At 53.8% G+C, this 18,726-nt stretch overlaps 2 protein-coding genes and 1 non-coding gene across 3 annotated transcripts; 1 reads left to right on the top strand and 2 right to left on the bottom strand.

The window, feature by feature from the left end:
- On the top strand, positions 1 to 14,573 carry MPP1 (membrane palmitoylated protein 1). The gene is made up of 12 exons (XM_042825204.1): positions 1 to 133; positions 4,363 to 4,506; positions 4,723 to 4,801; positions 5,673 to 5,758; positions 6,267 to 6,335; positions 8,711 to 8,907; positions 9,325 to 9,431; positions 10,023 to 10,103; positions 10,541 to 10,621; positions 11,089 to 11,291; positions 11,560 to 11,634; positions 13,254 to 14,573. Exons 1-12 carry the CDS (start codon positions 26 to 28, stop codon positions 13,428 to 13,430), a joined length of 1,407 nt encoding a protein of 468 aa, XP_042681138.1. The 5' UTR covers positions 1 to 25; the 3' UTR covers positions 13,431 to 14,573.
- A 309-nt stretch (positions 14,574 to 14,882) lies between these two features.
- DKC1 (dyskerin pseudouridine synthase 1) lies at positions 14,883 to 18,693 on the bottom strand. The gene is made up of 5 exons (XM_042825205.1): positions 18,373 to 18,693; positions 17,728 to 17,831; positions 17,209 to 17,275; positions 16,423 to 16,581; positions 14,883 to 16,187 (listed from the first exon to the last, which is right to left on the bottom strand). The coding sequence occupies exons 1-5, from the start codon at positions 18,478 to 18,480 to the stop codon at positions 16,116 to 16,118; spliced, it is 510 nt and encodes a 169-aa protein (XP_042681139.1). The 5' UTR covers positions 18,481 to 18,693; the 3' UTR covers positions 14,883 to 16,115.
- On the bottom strand, positions 18,204 to 18,279 carry LOC122163920. The gene has a single exon (XR_006170076.1). It is a non-coding gene; the product is annotated as a small nucleolar RNA SNORD83 (small nucleolar RNA).
- Positions 18,694 to 18,726: the final 33 nt, after the last annotated feature.

Below are 18,726 nucleotides of genomic sequence, written 5' to 3'. Positions count from 1 at the left end.
GCTGGCGGCGCGCCGGGCCGGGGGGATGACGCTCAAATCGAGCCGCGGCGGCGGAGGGGGAAGCGGCAGCATGAGGACGGCGCTGTCCGACCTCTACCTGGAGCACCTGCTGCAGAACCGGGCCAAGCCCGAGGTGAGCACCGAGCGCCCGCGGACCCCGCCGGAGCCCCGAGACCCCCGGCCTGTCCGGGAGCCGGCTTAGCGGGGCTGGGGGCGGGGAGGGAGCGCAGCGTCCTGTGTGCTTGTTTTGCTGCGAAGTTGCGGCTGGTCTGAGCTGGAAACGGGAGCGGGAGGGGATCCGGGGCTGCAGCACAAACAGCGCGGGGTCATTCCTTGCTGCTGTCATTTGGGATGAAGGGAGAAGGGCAGAGCGGCAGCCCGTGGCTGAGCCGTGCTGTCCGCATAGGGACGGGGTTTCTGTGCTGCCTCAGAAAGCAGACGGGAGATTTCCACCAAGCTGCTTTTGGCCCATCCAGGGCTTCCAAAGGAGGTTTGTCTGGTCTGGCCCGTGCTGGTGGTTTGTTTGTGTGCTTTTTATGGCTCAGCGCTGGCAGAGTGCTGCAAAAAATAAGCAGAAGATGCATTTGGAGCAAGTGCTGCTGAGAGGGGCTCTCCATCCATCCCTGGAGCAGGGATAAATCAGTCCCCCACGCAGTGCAGCACGGAGAACATAGGAACTGGCCTGCAGCTGCCCACTGCCACGGTGCATTTGTTCCAGCAGGGATAAAGAGGAAGGTGACCAGCTGGGAGCTGTTAGGAGGTGCTCCATAGGGCTTGTGCCCAGCTGGGTTGTGTATCTGGTTGTGTGCTCATTCCTGCAGCATGCTGGCCACGCAGGGTGGCAGGGACGTGGCAGCGGTTCTCAGGGCTCTCGGTCAGGCTGGCTGCTTCCCAGCTCAAATCACAGAGAGGTTTCTCTTCCTGCTGCTCCTGATGCAGCAGGGATCCCAAACCCATGTGAGTGGAGGCAGTCGTGGCTTGAAAGCAAGCAGAAGTGCAGGAGGCTGCAGCCCTCTTCCCTTCAGCCCCTCCATGTGCCTGCCTGGCTTTTCTTTATCTACTAATCTATTAATGGCAAATAAAGATTTGCCAGGGAGATGTGGGTTTTGCTCCCAGTGGTGCTGATGGCTTGCAGGGTGACCTTGGGCATGCCACCTAATCTGCTGTGACACAGTTCTCCAGATGTAAAATGGGCAGCGGGTCTGTTGTTTGGGAGGAGGGCCCTTCTCAGAGCTGGGGGTGTGGAGGAGGACAGTGTGTGACCCCATGGCAGCATCACATGGCATCAAACCAGTGCCATTTCCAGCTGTGGTCCCTCTTCTGAAATGACTGTGGGTGAAAATAGTGGTTGGGAGCTGAGCAAAACTCCTCCTGGGTTTGACCAAAATAAATGATGGGGGTGTAGGACTGTCTTTGGCTCTTTAATCGTGAATGCGGTTTGTGCTGTTCCAGGCTGTGTGGCTGCAGGGAAAATGCCACTTGGAAGGCAGGGGATGGAGTGGCTGCGCTGCTCCTCAAAGCCCCATCCATTTTACTGGCTGTCCCTTGGAAGTGGCAGGTTTCACTAACACATCTGGAGGGCTGCGTTGGCCTTCCCTGCTGGGAAAGCAGTGCCTCAGCAAAACTGATGGGGCTGCTTGGGAATGTGGCCCTTCTCTATCACAGCACTCAGTGAGCTGCAGTGAGGGCAGCATCTTCTGCCCTCCACAGCCGCTTGTGTTCTTCCTGCTCCTTTGTTTCCCATCCCCTGTGACCTGTTGACATAGCTGTGTCTTTTCCCAGTTTCAGCAGCGTAATTTTGTTTGATTTAAGTGGGTGGGTTTTTTTTTTTTTCTTCTTAAAATGGACCGTTTTACTGGAAGAGGTCTTGAATGAGGTCTGCTCCAGGCTGACCTGAGTGGGCAGCAGCCTCAGACCAGAATGAATTACTACTAAATGTCCACATGCCCACCTCTCCCCCCATTTTGTATTTGCTGGTTTGCTTTTGTTTGTTGCTGTGCTTTTTAGGCACCCCAGTGCATACATTTGTTGTGCAGTGGTAATGCTCTCAGGCAGGAGGAGAGGCTGCTGGGCCAGCACCAAGCAGAGCCACCCCAGGGCAGGGATGTGCCCAAGGCTCGTGTCCTGGCCTCCCCTCCACACCCACAGTGATTATGTCCAGATGAAGGGTGATGGTGCTGGAGGGAGCTGGCATTTTGCTGCTTGCCATAGCTGGGACTGTTCTGCCCTTTTTCATCTCTCTGCTGCTGTGCAAAGCCAGCAGCACCTGACCTTTCTCCATGTGCTCTCCACGTGCTCTTCTGAGACCACCTGATACTGAAATCCCCTGGTGAGGACAGCAAGGAGAGCCCAGAGCCAAGCCTCCAAGTGTGCCCTTTGCTCCAGAGTGCTGCTTCCCCAAAGTGCTGCTTCGTTCTCCTGTAAATGAGAGTTAATGTTTGATTTCCAACCTTCTGACCCAAGTCATTCTATGATTCCCCCAGTGGTGTGTAGCCCAGCCCAGCGGCAGGAACAACCCCAGAGGGCGACACTGACCCTGCCCAGGATTCTCACCAAGGGTTGCTTCCCTCTCACTGCATTCCCTGCTGGCACACGTGGCCTCAAGGGCTGCTGTCCTCCCGTCACCCTTGTGCCTCTTGCAGAAGAGGAAAATGGTGGGCTGTGCCTACGTGGCTGTGGAGCCAGTAGCTGTGCTTCCCTGCACCTCCGTGCCCTGGCTGAGCCCAGGGCTGCGTGGAGCCGGCGGTGTTGGCTCCTGGCAGCGTGCACAGATGCTTCCCGTGGAGCAGTGACTAAGTAGCAGTGGTTGGCCTGTGTCCAGCATGGCTGCAAAGCCTCCAGAGGTCACGGGCTGAGCTGGCCAGGAGTGTGACGGCTGCCGGGAGGGTTCATGGGAGGCAACGTGGGCAGACAGCTTGTGTGCACTGAGTGTGAGCCGTGCATCTCCCACCTCCTGTAGCCCTCTGCTCAGTGCTGGGATTGTCACGTGCCACCCTGACCCCACCTGTGAGCCGGGCATTTCCCCTTCCTTTCTCAGCAGCCACTTAGTGTGGTCACTTTGGGGATGAACGGGCTGTGCCCAGGGTCCCTGGAGGTCCCTTCTGGGACAGAGGTGCCATGGAGTGACCAGGGGCTGTCTGTGGTGACAAGGCTCGCTCTCCAGGGCAACCAGGGTGACATTGATGCTGTGTCAGCGTTGAGGGCTGGGTGTTTTCTCCAGCTCTCAGCAAAATGCAAAGGTCAGGGCCAGGAGGCTCAGCAGGGACGGGAACTCCCAGCTGTGGAGCAGACTCTGCCATGTCCTGGGTCAGCAGGCTTTGCTGAGCCCAGGGTTTGAGTCTGGGGACTGTGTGGTGTAATGCTTTTCCAAGGCACGAAGGAGATAAGTGTGATTTGTGCTGACTCAGATCACCTCAGAGGCACTTCGGCCTCAAGCAGGGCTGGAGGAGTTTGTTCACTTCCTCCTCCTCTTCCTCACACCCACTCTCCAAGAGCAGAGAGCTGAGGGCACCAGCACTACTGGATGCTGCCTGCTAGCAGCTCACCTCACTGGGGCTGGCAAGATGTGAGCTCTTTTGCCCTGTGAGCCACTGGCACTCCTCTGGGCCATGATTCAGCCTCCTCCTCCTCCATGGTTAAGCCATAGGCAGCCAGAGATAGTGTGCAATGTTGCCTTTTTGCCCTGGGGAGGAGGCTGTTGCACTCTGTCAGAAGTAGCTTAGAAGTATAAAGGTATATCGCACATCCTCACTGGTGCTGCACAGCACATGCAGCTCCCTCTTTGCTTGTCCCTTTCTGCCATTGCCTGTCCTGGTACAGCCACAGGCCCTGTCACCCCTGGCCCGTGGGGACGTGGCTCAGCACCGTGCTGGTTGCACATTGAACTTAGATGAGGAAAAGCAGAGTTTGCAAACCGAGTGAGAACAGAGCCTGATCCCAGCGCTGTCCCTGTTCCTTGGGGATGAGTCCCTTACTGCTCTGTTGCCTCTGAAGCTGTCCTGGGCTGTGTGCTCTGCGATGAGCTGGCGTTGGGCTAAGTGCTGCTGCAACACACAGCAGTATTTGGGACCTGCTGCTGCAGAAGATGACCGGCTGTGGACTCCTGACTTCTGGTACCTGTAGCTTTCCCAGACTTTTCTTGCCTCCTGTATTTCCCAAGCTGGAGAACTACTGATCAAGCCCACATACACATCTTCAAGGGTGAAGCTTTTGTGCTCTCTGTCTGTCCTTGCTCTCGCTGTCCTCTCCTCCAGCACATGGGTCTCTACTCTCCCTGCTGTGCCCGGAATGCTAACATTGCCAAGTGGCTCAGCCCCACACAGGTGGAGTTCCTAAACCCCACTCTCTGTTTTGCCCTGACAGGCCATCACTCAGGCCCCGAATGCTATGACTGAGGACATTTACACCAATGGCTCTGCCACCCTGGGCAGCCCTTCCCACAGCAACGGCCGTGAGGTGCGGAAGATCCGCCTGGTTCAGTTTGAGAAGGTGACAGAGGAGCCCATGGTGAGAGCTGGCAAGATCCCCAAGGCTGGTGGCACCGAGGGGGGCGGAGGGCAGGTGGAGCTGCACCAATGGGTTGGCCTTGGGGGAGGCAGGAGATCGCTGGAGAATCGGCCATGGGAAGAGGGTGCTGGATGCTGCCTGGGATCTGGAGTGAGCCCTGTCAGTGGGTGATGCCCTGTGCCAAGAGGAGCAGTCATGGATTTTCCTGTCTTCCAGGGAATCACGCTGAAGCTCAATGACAAGCAGAGCTGTATGGTGGCCAGGATCTTCCACGGGGGCATGATACACAGGCAAGGTAACAAGCCAGCTTTTCCCTGTGACATGGGCGTCTGTGTCCTTTCCTCCACCAGGAATATGTCAGGAACTTGGGACTCATCTCTCTGCATGGCTGGCATGTTAATGCACTGGAGGCTTTAGAGAGAAAGGAAGGGTTGGGGGCAGGGCTCTCCCAGAAAGGAACCTGAGACCCATCTGTCTCCATCCCGTGATGGGGTGACTGTAACTGGAGAAGGATCATGCCCCAGAGACTGTGGGGGAAACTCTTCCCGTTCCTAAAGTACACAGATGGGACAGGCTCGCTGTGGATTGGCTCTGCAAACCAAAGGGCCAAAAGAAATTAATAGGTGCCATTTTGTGATTTTGGTTCTTGCCAAAGGAGCATGGAATGAAATGTTCTGTGCTTATCTGAAGAGGCCCATTTTCCAGCTTTGGGTCCAAATGGGAAGTCTGAGCTTATCCCTGCCAAAATAACCCAGGAACCGTTCCAGTAATGCTGCTGGAGCCTGATTTATAGCAGTCTATCTGAGGCTGCAATCTGGCTTGATATATAAACTGAAAACACACAAAGTCAAGAATGTCTTGTGTTCAAGGGCCCTGAAAGGAGACTGTCGTTTGGCTTCAGGTGAACCTTGGGGTTGGGTTTGAATAACTGTGGAACAGGTGATTTGACCAGTATAGATAACCTGATGACCTTTGGAGTGGATGAAGTGTGTGTGTGTGGGGTGGTGTGTGCAGAATTCATTCCCCTTGTTCCTCAGTGGTAGGTGATGTGTGCAGCTCCACAAGCGCTGCTCAAGCTAGCATCATGGTTACAGCTTGCTCTGGGTGTCAGGAGTGAGTGGCTTTTGTCCAGTCCTTCATTTTCTTGTTTCTCCCATTGCTGCCAGGCTCCCTTCATGTGGGTGATGAGATCATAGAAATCAATGGGCAGAGTGTGAGCAACCACTCAGTTGACCAGCTGCAGAAGATGCTGGTAGGTATTTGTGTTTGGCAGGGCTGTTCCCAAGGAATGACTCCTTTACCTGCAGACATGCATGTTGGCTGAGCATTAATTCCCACCTATACATCAGAGCCAAACTCATCACTGCTTGTAGCAGGAGCTGGGGCTGCCATCCTGGGGTGCTGTACTATGGCCAAGTGCTCAGCCCCTCCACACAGCATCTTGTCTTTGCCTCCTGAGAAGGACAGTTGACCCTGGAGGCCCCACCTTGTCTCCAGATGTGCTCATCCTCATAGAACATGCAGGATTTGTGAAGAAGGAGCAAGGGTCCAGCACAGAAGGAAAGCTTGAGGGAAACATTTCCATCTTGCTGGCCAAATGGGCCTGTCCTGTCAAGCTCCTTGCTGGGGCTGCTGGGCTGGAGATGGTTCATTCTGGTGATGCTTGGCAGTGCCTTGCTCCGTGCACAGGCTGCTGCTGTTGGGCTGCATTCAGGTCTACATCCTCCAACTCTTCTTTCTCCCCTTCCTTTGTTCACTAGAAAGAAACCCAGGGGATGGTCTCAATAAAAGTCATTCCCAACCAGCAAAGCCGCCTCCCTGCTCTCCAGGTAAGTGCAGTTTCCAGACCCATGGCTGTGGGGTGGGACCAGAGCAAACCATGGGGATTGGTGCTGGTCTGGCTGTCCTGTTCCCTTCCCTGAGCTACTGAAGGAGAAAGGGACCTGGCCTGTGCAGATGAGCAGATGTGTTAACCAGATGTGTGTGTAGAAGCATGCGCCAGAAGTACCTGTGTGCAGTCTTTGGGAATGCAAAAGCAGCTGTGTGTGTGTGCATCGGGGAGCACGAGAGCCTCCTGTCCCCTGTGAGCACTGCCATGACGGCCTCGCAGCCGCTTTCTTTGGGGGGTTGGACTCGATGATCTCTGGAGGTTCCTTCCAACCCCTATGATTCTGTGATTCTGTTGTTCCCTGCTGCGGGGTGATGGCAGAGCCTCCAGGTGCAGCACAGTGCCCATGCTGTCACTGATGCTTAATGCCTCAGCTGCAGGCTGAGTGACATAGTTCTGGCTGCTGCCAGCATGTTGGTAGGAACCATTAGCAGTGAGCAAGTGGGAGGAAGGAAGTGGTGGGGGAGAGGAAGAGAGCTGCTGCTGCCACTGCCCAGGAAGGAGTGACACACTGCGGCAGGGGGTGACATGTTCTGGTGGGTGCACTTGGCTGGTTTTGTCTTTGGAGCTCTGATTTGGCTGAAGTGCTCGGGTTGACAGGAAGGGCTGGGATGCCCAGGATGTCAGGTATACTGACCTGCTCCAGGTGCAGGAGCAGAGCTCAGCACGGCCCCTCCATTGAGGATAGGCAGGAGTGGGAGAGGAGGTCACTGGAGAGGTGGGGGTGCCCCCAGCACATCGATGGTGCATGGATATGCTCAGGGAGCCCGTGCCCTCCTCCCTCCATCCACAGTAGTCCCTTACCCAGAGGAACTGAAGTCTCTGGTTGTGGTAGCAAGTAAAAACTGCCTTTGTTCCCTCTTAGCCTTTGCTGTCCTTGTTCCAGCTCAGCCAACCTTGCACTTGTTTGTGTATTAAGTGCTGGCCCTATCTGCCCTCCCTGTTGGCCTGGCCAGCTCAGCACCTGGGGAAAAGTTACCTCTGAGTAAAAGAACGTGGCTGCTGGCTCACCTGTGGCTGCTCCAGGTTCAGAGAAGGACATGGGGACAAACTCTTGCCCAGCAACAACTGCTGTACTCCCTTTCATTGCATCCAGGCTCCAGAACTACAGGTCACATGCTGCCTGGGTCTCTGCTTGTTGCAATCCCCTGCTGGGAGCAGTGTAACTCCTGGTTTTGTTTCACCTCCTCTGTCCCCACACTTATCTTAATTTCACAGTGTGACAGGTAGGATGGAGCAGATTCCAGCACCACGCTGCCCTGGGCAAAAGCAGCACCCAAGCCAGCCCCAGCTGGCCCTGCAGCTTGGTAGCTGGCCACTTTGAGGCCAGCCACAGACCTCTTGGGGCAATTTGGTTTGGGAGGATCCTAATAAGAAGCACCGCGTCCTCAGGTCTCTTAGGGTCACCTCCAACTGCAGGCTTTCAACTATAAACACTCACTCCTCATGCTGGATCCCGCTTGGTATTTAAACTTCCAGCCCCAGAAATGGGACTGGCAGATGTTTGGCAAATAGTCTGCACTGGGATCTGACCCAAGGTGATGTCTGTAGGTAACTCTTGTTGATGGGGTCTTCCCAAATGAGGAGTGACCTGGCTATTTCTAGCCTGGGGCACCAGGGCTGAAGGAGAGGGCTCCAGGCAGAGGGCTCCAGGGCAGAGCTTGCTGTGTGTTCCTCATGGGTTTGTGTTGATGACCATCTTCCTGGCACTGGAGAGTGCTTTCAAAACAAGCGTCAGTCTTGAACAGGTGGCTGGATGGATGGATCCTGGAAGGACATTCCATTTTTGTTGTTTTCCTTGAGAGGTCTCAATGCACAGTGTGATCCACGTGCTCTGCTTTTCTGGCAGCAAAAGAGAACCACGTTCGTGTTGTGTTGGTCCTGTGTGTCTGGCAGGTCACAGCAGCACTGCTGGAAGGACATACTGTGGGGAAATTGTTTTGATATGGCCCAAGGACAGCATGGTCTGTCCTACCCAGGGAGGACCTGAGTACAGATGTGTGCTGTACCTTCCTCCCAGGGAGAGGTGATACTGAAAAGCCAGGACAGTCTCAGGCAGGGATAGATGTGACACTGCTCTGGGCTACCAGAAGGCCCCATGCCATGCAGGGCTGCCATGCTTGCTCCTGGCTGTTCACTACAGAGCCCAGAGCTGCCAAGGGGCTACATAGACACTGTACTGACTGACTGTGGAGCACATAGTCCTGCAAAGAGTTCTTTCATCAGCTCCCATTGCTCAGCTGGTGCTGGGAGATGCAGTACGGGGACCAGGAGCTGGATACAGCCATACTGACTCCATCCCTTTCTCTCTTTCAGATGTTCATGAGGGCACAGTTTGATTATGACCCCAAAAAAGACAACCTGATCCCCTGCAAGGAAGCAGGGCTGAAGTTCCAGACAGGTGACGTGATTCAGATCATCAACAAGGATGACAGCAACTGGTGGCAGGGCCGTGTGGAAGGCTCCAGTACTGAGTCAGCAGGACTCATCCCTTCCCCTGAACTGCAGGAATGGTAAGTCCCTTCACAGGAAATCCCAGTCTGGGCACGAGGTGGCTGTGGGGCTACGTGCCACATCCCCATCTTGTGGCTTTGGTGCGTGGAGGTCCTGTGTCATGCACGGCAAGCATCGGGAGCGTTCTGACAAGATCTGAGCTGTCTCACCATGGCTCATCATGACCCATCACATCTCACCGTGACCCATCACAGCCCCACATAAGGGTGCGTTCACTGGGTTTGGCTGGAACAGTTGGATTTGGGGCTCAGTGACCATATTGGGTAGTACCAGTGCCACTGCTGGGAAAGGAGGCGCACCTCACCTCATTTGCTCCAGGATGAGTCTTTGCTTGCCCCGGCAGTCACCCCACTGCATGTCTGATCCTGCTGCTCCCCAGGGCCCCCAAACACAGTGGTGTTATTCTGTCTTGGCAGGCGTGTGGCGAGTGTCACCCAATCCAGTCAGAGCGAAGCCCAGAGCTGCAGCCCTTTTGGGAAGAAAAAGAAGTACAAAGATAAATACCTGGCCAAGCACAGCTCAAGTAAGTGCAAGCAGGGTGCTGGGCCCCCAGACCCTGCAGGCTGCCAAACGCGGGGCAGGCACTGGCCCTGCACGGCTGGCAGTGTCACTGTGGGGGCACGTGCCTGTCATCTGCTTGTTTAAACCCCGTGCTAAGCAGTGCTTGTCCTGCTCCAGGCCAGCAAAGGCAGCGGCCTGAGGACGTGCTGGCTCCTAGCCCAACCTGCAGCTCTGACCGGTGGCAAACAAGGCCATAAATCAGCTAGATAAATAAAGCTTTCCCAGCAACAAGCTCTCTGCAACTTCCCACTGCCTCCTCGCCCGGCTCCTGGTTCCTACTGTCCTAAATAGAAATAGAGTGAGAAAACATCTAACTTCTTTAGAGGCTGCTGTTCCAGCCTCCCAGCACCACGCATGTGCCATGTACTGGTTGCTGCTGGGGCTGGTGCTCTTTCCCAGGCCAGCCAAGCAGGAGATGCTCTCAGCCCATCTCGTTTGCTCCCTAGATTTTGCCAAAGGATCTGACTTTGCTCCAGCGTACACAGCCCTCAAGAGTACGGTCTCAAGAGTAGCTGAGACAGCTCTAATTACTCTTATTTCTCCTTCACTGCAGTTTTTGACCAGCTGGATGTAGTTTCGTATGAGGAGGTGGTGAGGCTGCCTGCCTTCAAGAGAAAGACACTGGTGCTCATAGGTAGGTCCTGCTCCTGTCCTCCTGCACGTGGTGGGGGCTGTGGGGAACCAGGGCTGGGGTGGTGCTGCCCTTCAAAAGCTGGTAAGCACTGGGGGGCATTTCTTCTACCTGCAGCGATTGCCAGGCAGGGTAATATCTGCCACGTGGTATTGTGCATGTGGTCTGGCACCTGCACTCCAGTGCTGAGGAGTTATTTCAGGAGAGTTTCTGGCTCCTAAATGTCTTTATGGTCTGTGCAGCTGCACCAAAGTCAGCACTTCCATGCTGAGGGTGTAGCTGCTGATGGAGCTCCTGGTCTAAGCAGTTCAGCCTGCAGGCACTGTGAGAGTACCTAGGGCAGGGAGACCCTTCTCCAGGGCTGGAGAACAGCACAGAGGTTTGCACCTTCTCTCAGGCACTCCTCAGCCCAGCTCATGTCCATCCCTCTTTCCCTGTAGGGGCCAGCGGAGTGGGTCGCAGCCACATCAAGAATGCTCTGCTCAGCAACAACCCTGAGAAGTTCATGTACCCCCCACCATGTAAGTAACATAACCTGGTGAGGGCATGCAGCACTACCCCAGCACATTTCCTCACCTCCTCTTCAAGCCACCCGGTGGGATGGGAGGTGGGGAGATGTTCTTCCAGCACCATGAAGCCTTGATGTCACAGGGCACCAGACAAGGCCCTGCAGGGTCTCCCTGCCTCCTGCCCCATGGGCTGAACTTACCCAGAGATGGCCGGGCTGCTACTGCCTGCATTGCAGACACCCCATCCCACTGCAGCACCTGCAGCTCTCCTCACACTGCCCGCATTGCCTACTTGTCCCTTTTAGGATGGAGTTCCAATGGGATTGGTAAGCCTCATTTTGAGGTACATAGGTCTTCTGTGCTCCTCCTTACCCCAGCCCCAAGCTCAGAAAGGGTTCATAAAGGCCCCAGGTTGGCTCCCTGGCCTTCTGGAGGTCAGCACCTGGCTGAGGGCGTTGTGCATTTTTCTCCCTCTGCAGACACCACACGCCCCCAGAAGAAGAATGAGGTGGATGGGAAGGACTACTACTTTGTTTCCACTGAGGAGATGACCCGGGACATCTCAGCCAATGAGTTCCTGGAATTTGGAAGCTACCAGGGAAACATGTTTGGCACCAAGTTTGAAACAGTGCATAAGATCCACCAGCAGGACAAAGTCGCTATTTTAGACATTGAACCCCAGGTAGGAAGCAAGGGAAGTGGTGGGGCAGAACAGGGACTGCTGCAGAGCGGGCAGCCCTTGTGTGTGCTGTGACCGTCCCTGCACCCCTGCCCTTCCCCAGGCTGTACCATTGCCCTTACATTGCCTTACTGCCCCCAGGCTCAGGGGTCCACAACCTTTTCAGCCCACTGTTGCACCACAGACACCAGTGAATCTTGGCTGGGGGAAGTAGGGGCAGCCACCTGCCAGCTTGCCACGTTCTGATAACTGCATTCTGCTCTCTTTCCAGACCTTGAAGATTGTCCGCACGGCAGAACTCTCCCCATTCATAGTCTTCATTGCCCCAACAGACAAGGCAGAGGAGGTGGGTTGGCACAGTGGTGGCTGCAGCTCCCCAGCATGGGGCAGGGGGTGGCAAGGAGCCCACGGGGGACAAAAGCCTTGTAGCAGTCCAGGGTAGTGAGAATCAGCTTCTTCCTATTCAGATTGGTTTCTGTGGACCAGGAGAACAGTGTAACTTTATCAGCCCAAACCTAAGAGACAGGACTTGGATATTCCTGCAACCTTAGGCTCTCTCCCAGAGGGAGATCCCCAGCAAGCTCCATCCCTAGAGGAGCACAATTAGTCCCAAATACACAGCTGGATGCACAGCCCAGCACCAAGGGCTGCCTGTAGCTGCAGCAGTACTGCAGAGCAGGAACACGTACCCTGCCATCAGCTGTGCAAATGGGACACACAAACAGCAGAGCGTTTCATTCTTTAGCTCATTGAGATGCTCACCCCTCCAAAATTAGGATGAAGCAGTACTAATGCTGCACAGTGCTGAGCACAAAGCTGTTGGCTGCATACTTCTGTTTCCCAGAGACAGAGCAGTTCTGCCTCTGCTATGCCACCTCCACCAGGAGAAAAGGGGAGACAGGCAAAGCCCCAGAGCCGTGCTCCTCCTGGATGCACAGCCAGCCAAGGCATTCTCTTCAGGCTGGGCTGGCCCAAGCCAGTAACTGGGGGCTTCATAAAGCTTGTAGTACAGGCAGCAGCTGGCATGGGGAATATGTGTGTAGCATCATGAAAGTAGTTGGAGACACATCAATATGTCAAGTATAGTAAAGCCAGATGGAGCAGGCAGGTTCCGGGTAGAAAAGGCAGTGAGGCAGCCCTCTCCCTTACTCCATGCCCCATCAACAACTGCTGCCTGCAGCCCCAGAACACTGAATCCTGCCGCAGTGGGCAGGGCCAGCTCTGCTGCTGCACACTATATATAGCGAGCTGCTGCAGCTCAGGTAACTGCTCGCGGGAGGGGACACAGCAGTGCCAAAATGTGACTTAGCAGAGCTCACATGACCCAGGCAAACTGCTTAGTGCTCTCCTTCCTCTACTCTGCTGACAACTGAGCAGCACCCAGCAGCACTGCAGTGAGCACATCTTCCCCCCCCCCCCCCGGTGCAGAAGCTGCAAGCAGTCCAAACTTCATGAGGGAGATGCCTGGAATTGGGTCTGGACCCAACTCCCAGGGTGACCCTGTTAGCTACAGAGGTGGGCAGGAGATGAGGAGCAGGCAGCTTTGCTGGGCCATGCTGAACACTCCCTACTTTTGGGGCTGTTGTGGTGGAGAGGGATCGTCCTGCAGGGATCCTACCTTCAGCCCAGCCTCTTGCCATGCAGTAGCAATGAGCAGCCTGCTGCAAGGTGGATCCCAGGGAGCTGCCACGAGGTATTTTAAATTAGAATACAAGACCAAACGGCCCTGACCTCACTAGCATGTAACCTGAGGCACCCAGCATTGCATCAAAGTCCAGCAAAAATCCACTTCAACTCCTGTGTTGCCGCATGACAGCTCTCCTGGCCTGTTAGATGAGATGAGGGTGTTCTGTATTCTGGTACTTGGTAACTGTTCTGGGGATGGGACAAAGCAAGCCTGTTGGGATGGGCTGTGAAATCACCCTCCTCCTCAGCCTTCTGAACACTTTTGCTCTTTTCTTGCAGTCAGAGGCTTTGCAGCAGCTCCGCAAGGATTCAGAGAGCATCCGGAGCAGATATGCACACTACTTTGACCTCTCAATAGTCAACAATGGAGTGGAGGAAAGCCTCAAGCTGCTGGAGGAAGCCTTTGAGCAGGCCTGCAGCTCCCCGCAGTGGGTGCCTGTCTCCTGGGTTTACTGAGGGCATCCAGCCCCCATTGCTTCCTATCAAAGCATCCTGCAGCTGTGGGGAGCAGAGAAACCTCCTCAGCTTCCCCTGACCTACACCCAGCCCAGCACAGCTCCCTTCCTCTGCTGCTCCATGGACACAGTCTCAATTGGCCAACACTCACAGGGTCTTCAGAATGCCCCCGCCAGGGAATGCAGGACAGAGGCTGCCCAGTGAAATACGGTGCTGTAAGTGAGAGGTAGCAGGAGAGCCCAGGGCATCCTGACAGTTCAGAGCACAGCCCCACCTTGCCTGCTGAGGCAAAGCACAACCCTCCTGCAGCACCCAGCCCATCTTATTCTCTGCATCAGCCCCAGGGAAGCAGTACAGCAGCCACCTTCCAGGCAGAGGTCTCCTGCCTCTGCAAGAGCATACATGGCCCTAAACACCTTGAAAGCCTGGCAGGTATCAGCGAGGCTTCCCATAGCACACCAGAGCTCCTCAGCCTAAGGGCTTCCTCTCACAAACCAGAAGGCAAGCGTGGGTTTGACAGAAGCACAGAGCACGCCATCCCAAGGCATGCTTCCTGCCTGCATTCTGAGGTTCAGGTGGTCTGATTCACCCTGTGCAACTGTAGTTGTAAGAACTCCCTGCATTTAAATTCTCACCGTGCAGCTTGGATTGTTACCAGCTGGCCAGAAAAACTCTGCAGCAGCTGAGCAAGTCCTGTGGACCAAACCTCTGAAGGACAGTTCGATACGTAGAGTAGATCCAGCCACAAGCATCTGTTGCATGCAGTACAAACTGTCTCCTCAGTGATCATCCAGGCATGTTTCCTAGAGTGTAGGCTGTCCCACACACTGTATGCTAATGTAAAAACACAAAGGAGTTCCTTAAGCTGGAATGTAGTGACACACAAGCTCCACCATGACCAGGAAGCATCACCGTGGCCCCTGGGCAGACCATACCCACGTAGGTGCAAGAATGTTATGTGTGTTCAGCAGTCAGCTGGGGGAAGGGGTTTAACAAGTCTCGTGCAAATTGTTTTCTTTTTTTTTCTTTTTTTTTTTTTTAAAAAAGAAGCCAAAAATAAAATCTGTTGATGTGCAATAGGGACCTTTGTTCTGATCCACTGCAGGGAAACGACGAGCAGCAATAAACGTGTGCTGAAACATTGCCACGAGTGGTGTGTTACCTCAGCCTGAGCACAGGTGGACAGCTGCTCCCACCTCCCTGAGCTGGAGGCACCAAGGTAAGGCAGGTAGGACCAAAAAGCTCTCCAGGTGCTGCCAGACTTCTCCAGGACAAGTAAAGCAGAAAAGCAGTTAGCTTGCAGGCACATCCCACTGGCTTTTACCCCCAAACACCTCCATTGAGTGCCCTATGCACCTACAGCCTGTGCATGTTTACTGACTGCCCTCCCCCTGAACAGACCTGGTGGTCTGAGAACAGTTCCCTTCTTGAGGTAAGCAAGAAAGTCACCCATTCAAAAATAGGGCTTTTATTATTTTTTTTTTTTTTAATGTAAAAAAAGAGTGAATAAAAATTAACTTTTTTCAACCCAGATTCTGACAGCCATTGGTTGCTGTCCACACTGACTGCATCTCTAGCATTGAAGGGAAAAGTCAGATGATTAAGACAAGAGCAATTCAGGAGGCTAAGACAGATGTTATAGGATCTCTGCAGAGAGCTCAGAACAAAGCAGCCAGGATCCTTCCCTACTAAAAGCAGCTGAAATCCTGGCTCAGCACTGTTCCTCTAAGAGAAGTAACCTGCTCCCACCGAGCCATCCCAAAGAAATAGGGAGAAATCATCCTGAAATCATTCAGGCTCCACACTTAGTGCCCTGTGCATAGCTGCCAAGCCTGTGCTCACCAGCCTTGTAACATGCCCACCCACTGCCTCTGCCCCTGCAGCTGCACCCCCACCTACTGCCTCCAGAGCATATTAGATACCAAAAATCAGCAGGCAGCTGAGAGGGCTGCAGCCCCATCCCAATAATTTGGTTGGAGCCAGCACTGGCAACATCACTGGGGGACCCTGGGTCTGGGATCAGCTCACAGCTAACAGGCAGGTCCCCACACTAAAAAGCAAAAAGCAGGAATTTCACGTTCGAATCCTTTTATGATAAAGTTGGAAAGAGGTACCAAAGAATGGACGTTTGTTCTCAACTAGCTGAGGGTCAGGCCAAGTACACAGCCACGTTAAAATCAACCACAGCCCCTCAAATAACCGATTCAGCTGTCTCCAAAGGTGCCAAACCCAGATGGGCCATGGCTAAGCCAGTCCTTCAGACACAAACACATTCTGTAACTGTCGGGTAACAGTTTCGACCTTGGAAGAGGAGGAAGAAGCAGGAGAAGAGAGAAGGGAAAGTGCTATTCCTCTCTTTCATGGTGAAAACAAACCCCAAAGAGCAAGGAGCCGCATCTTCCCTGAAGATACCACTTCAGTTGGCATCGAGGTGTCCAGCCTTACAGAGCAATTCAGCGCAGGGGCAGTCAGGCACCACTCTCCTCTGGCTACCCTTAAAACAGGATGAGGAGGGGTGCTGGAGCAGGGCATGTCCTGGGCAAACAGCTTCTCACTCATACGCACAGCAGAAAAGGAGCTTGGAACTTGCTGGCCCCTCAGCTGCACAGGCAGTCCTCTTTTTCAAGGCCTCAGACTTCTCCCTCCCTAATGATGAGGTCGCATGCTTTGGACAGATCCAGTTGCTTACTCTGAGCTCTCTTCCACCTCCTTCTGTTTCTTTTTCTTCTTCTTCTTCTTGGTGCTGGTTTCACTGATCTGCAAAGAGGATCGAGTTCAGGAATCAAAAAGGCACCACTCACTGCTCATTTCAGGAAGACAGTCCAGCCCACACGCAGCTAATGCAGCACTGACAGAAATCTCTTTCACCTCACATTCTTTCACACACAGCCCCAGGTGTCCAAACACCACACACACACTTTTATCCCAGGTGCACAACAGACAGCAACTCTTCCCAATGCTTGAACCATTCCATGGCAGCACCATTACATACCACTTCGATTTGTTCTTCCCCACTCTCAGATGCTTCTTTGGCTTTCTTTTCTTTCTTCTTCTTTTTCTTCTCCTTTTTGCTCAGCTCCTCTGGTGGTGGAGTGGCTGGGGATGGTGGGGGGCTCGCAGCCTCATTTTCACTCTCTGACTCTCGCTTCCTCTGTTAGGAGAGCACACTGTCAGACCATTTTCCAAACGAGCTCAAGTGATGGAAAAGCTGTTTACAAGCCCATCACAACTGCTTTTTTTCCCTGATTGAAACTTCTCAGTAAGCAACACTTGGAACAGGAGTGTGAACTACAGACTGCCAGAAGTCCCTGCCAACATACAGCATAAGGATTCCTTTCTGCCAGAATTACACCCCAAACTTCTTAAGTGTTCCCTGTACCCCAAATCCTTTTATTTGAAACACTGCTGCACTACATGCAAGCCTTGACTTAGACCCTTATATCAGAGCAGAGGTCCTAACTCAGGGAACTCTATGTACAGTGTTTGGGTGGACTCCTCAGATGAACATTCAGTCTGTAATCTCCAGAAAGGCTCTCTGGCACAACGACCTGGCACTGTAGCTCCATCCAGTGTATTTCTTTGGATGCTGCAGCTTTTACAGTACTCCTCATTCCCACTTATGGTGCTGCAGTATTCATATACAAAGACAGGGACCGAAAGGACAGAGCAATGGAAGCACTCTCTGCCCTCACAGAGACAGGTTCTACCACAGAAGCACAAGATCCAAAGCAGCCTTCAGAGCCCAAACAACCTCAAACCAGAGAGCAGCATTACTTACTTTTGGAGCCCTTTCCACTTCTGACACAGCCTGGGGAGCTTTAGCTGCCTCTTTCTTGGACGACTCCCTAAAAGAGAAGAGATCTCAGGCTGAGTGGGACTGCAGCTGCCTTCCATAAGTACAAAGGCCCCTCCACAAGGGCTCCCTTACCCACAACAGGCATTGGTTGGGGGGGGGGTCAGTGTGGGGACGACCTGCAGCCTGCACCAGTGCCAGCTGGACAGGACAACAGCAAAGCCTCCCCCTCTTTCATTTAGCAGACTGACTCCCTCTAGAGCCACAGGCACAGGCTACAGAGGGATAACCGTCTGCTCGGGGCCTTTCACTCCAACCTGGCAGAGCATCAGCACGTTCCCAGTGACTTTGAGGAACACAGCTAAACACCAAGGGTCCAGATAGCAAATTCACCTTGGAGGAGGTCTTCCACGCCAAGCACAAAAGGCAGTGCCCAGAACAGTGCTCACAGCATGCATCCCATCACTGCGCCCCCCACTCTGAAGCTGCACACCCTGTACCCACCTGTAATCCACGTACTCCTTCTTCCAGGAATCTGGTGTGCACTCATTGGGCTTTCCATGTTTGTCCAGCAGGCCCTTCTGGATCATCATCTTCTTTTGACTGGCCTGACAGCAAAGGGCAGAAGGTCAGACCCCAGCTCCATGAAGGAGAAAACATCCCTTGGGCTTCAGCTACCCACTCTAAGGAATAACGTAGGAACAAGCCAAGGCAACAACTGCATTGTCACCAGCTTAACCATTCTCTAAGGACCTTCTGACAGCTCACAGGAAACACCCACTGCAACCTACAAGTCTCAGACAAGGAACAGGCAGAAGGCATCCTAACTTTAATTAAGGGCTGATTTGTGAGAGAAGTAACAGCAGCAGACAACTGTGTATCACTGAACTCAGATCCTTGGCCATAATCATTCCTCCAGCTTAATGACCCACTACATTTCAGCTGAAGCACTGCAACTGCACAGCTCCTTTCCCCTCCAGAGCCATCAGCATGGGGTGATAGATGAAGGTCATCTTTGCACAGAGTGCTAATGCCAACCAGTTGACATCATTTGGCTCTTGACCACAGAAGGGCTCAAGCACAGACCTGAGGTGCCTGCAGCCCCACAACTGGGCACCCACCAACACCACTGAGTCCCCAGCTGCTCACCTTGGGACCGAGGCCCCATTTGCGGGGATATGTGTCTCTCTCCATGATGACTCTCTTGATCTTTGCTACCACACCATGGTCGCAGGTAGAAATGACAGCAGTGGTCATCAAGGCAATGGCTGCAGAAACAAGCAGGGAGCTTACAAACACATTAAAGCAGCAAAACTGTGAGAGTACAGATGCAAGAATGTGCTGGGTTCAGGCTGTTCCTCCTTTGGCAGCACAAAAGAGAGGCAAACCACTGCCAATGCCCTATCCCCTGAAAACTCACTGGAGGAAACTTTGGTCTAAAGCTTCAGAAAGACGTCCTGCTCAAAGGCAGCGAGCTGATGTGACCACATCAGAGGCTGGAAA

The sequence above is a fragment of the Centrocercus urophasianus genome, unplaced genomic scaffold (genome assembly GCF_019232065.1).
Source record: "Centrocercus urophasianus isolate 14NV4802_14NV808 unplaced genomic scaffold, USGS_Curo_1.0 seq_24, whole genome shotgun sequence".
Taxonomy (NCBI): domain Eukaryota; kingdom Metazoa; phylum Chordata; class Aves; order Galliformes; family Phasianidae; genus Centrocercus; species Centrocercus urophasianus.
This window is presented reverse-complemented; position numbering and strand designations above follow the sequence as displayed.

Excerpts from the sequence above, each read along its gene's own strand:
- MPP1 (XM_042825204.1), top strand. The coding sequence starts at position 26 with ATGACGCTCAAATCGAGCCGCGGCGGCGGAGGGGGAAGCGGCAGCATG. Across the intron at positions 134-4,362 it reads AGAACCGGGCCAAGCCCGAG|GCCATCACTCAGGCCCCGAA; the intron begins GTGAGCACCGAG and ends TTGCCCTGACAG. Across the intron at positions 6,336-8,710 it reads GCCGCCTCCCTGCTCTCCAG|ATGTTCATGAGGGCACAGTT; the intron begins GTAAGTGCAGTT and ends TCTCTCTTTCAG.
- DKC1 (XM_042825205.1), bottom strand. The coding sequence starts at position 18,480 with ATGACCACTGCTGTCATTTCTACCTGCGACCATGGTGTGGTAGCAAAG. Across the intron at positions 16,582-17,208 it reads AAGTGGAAAGGGCTCCAAAA|AGGAAGCGAGAGTCAGAGAG; the intron begins GTAAGTAATGCT and ends CTCTCCTAACAG. Across the intron at positions 16,188-16,422 it reads GGGAAGAACAAATCGAAGTG|ATCAGTGAAACCAGCACCAA; the intron begins GTATGTAATGGT and ends TCCTCTTTGCAG.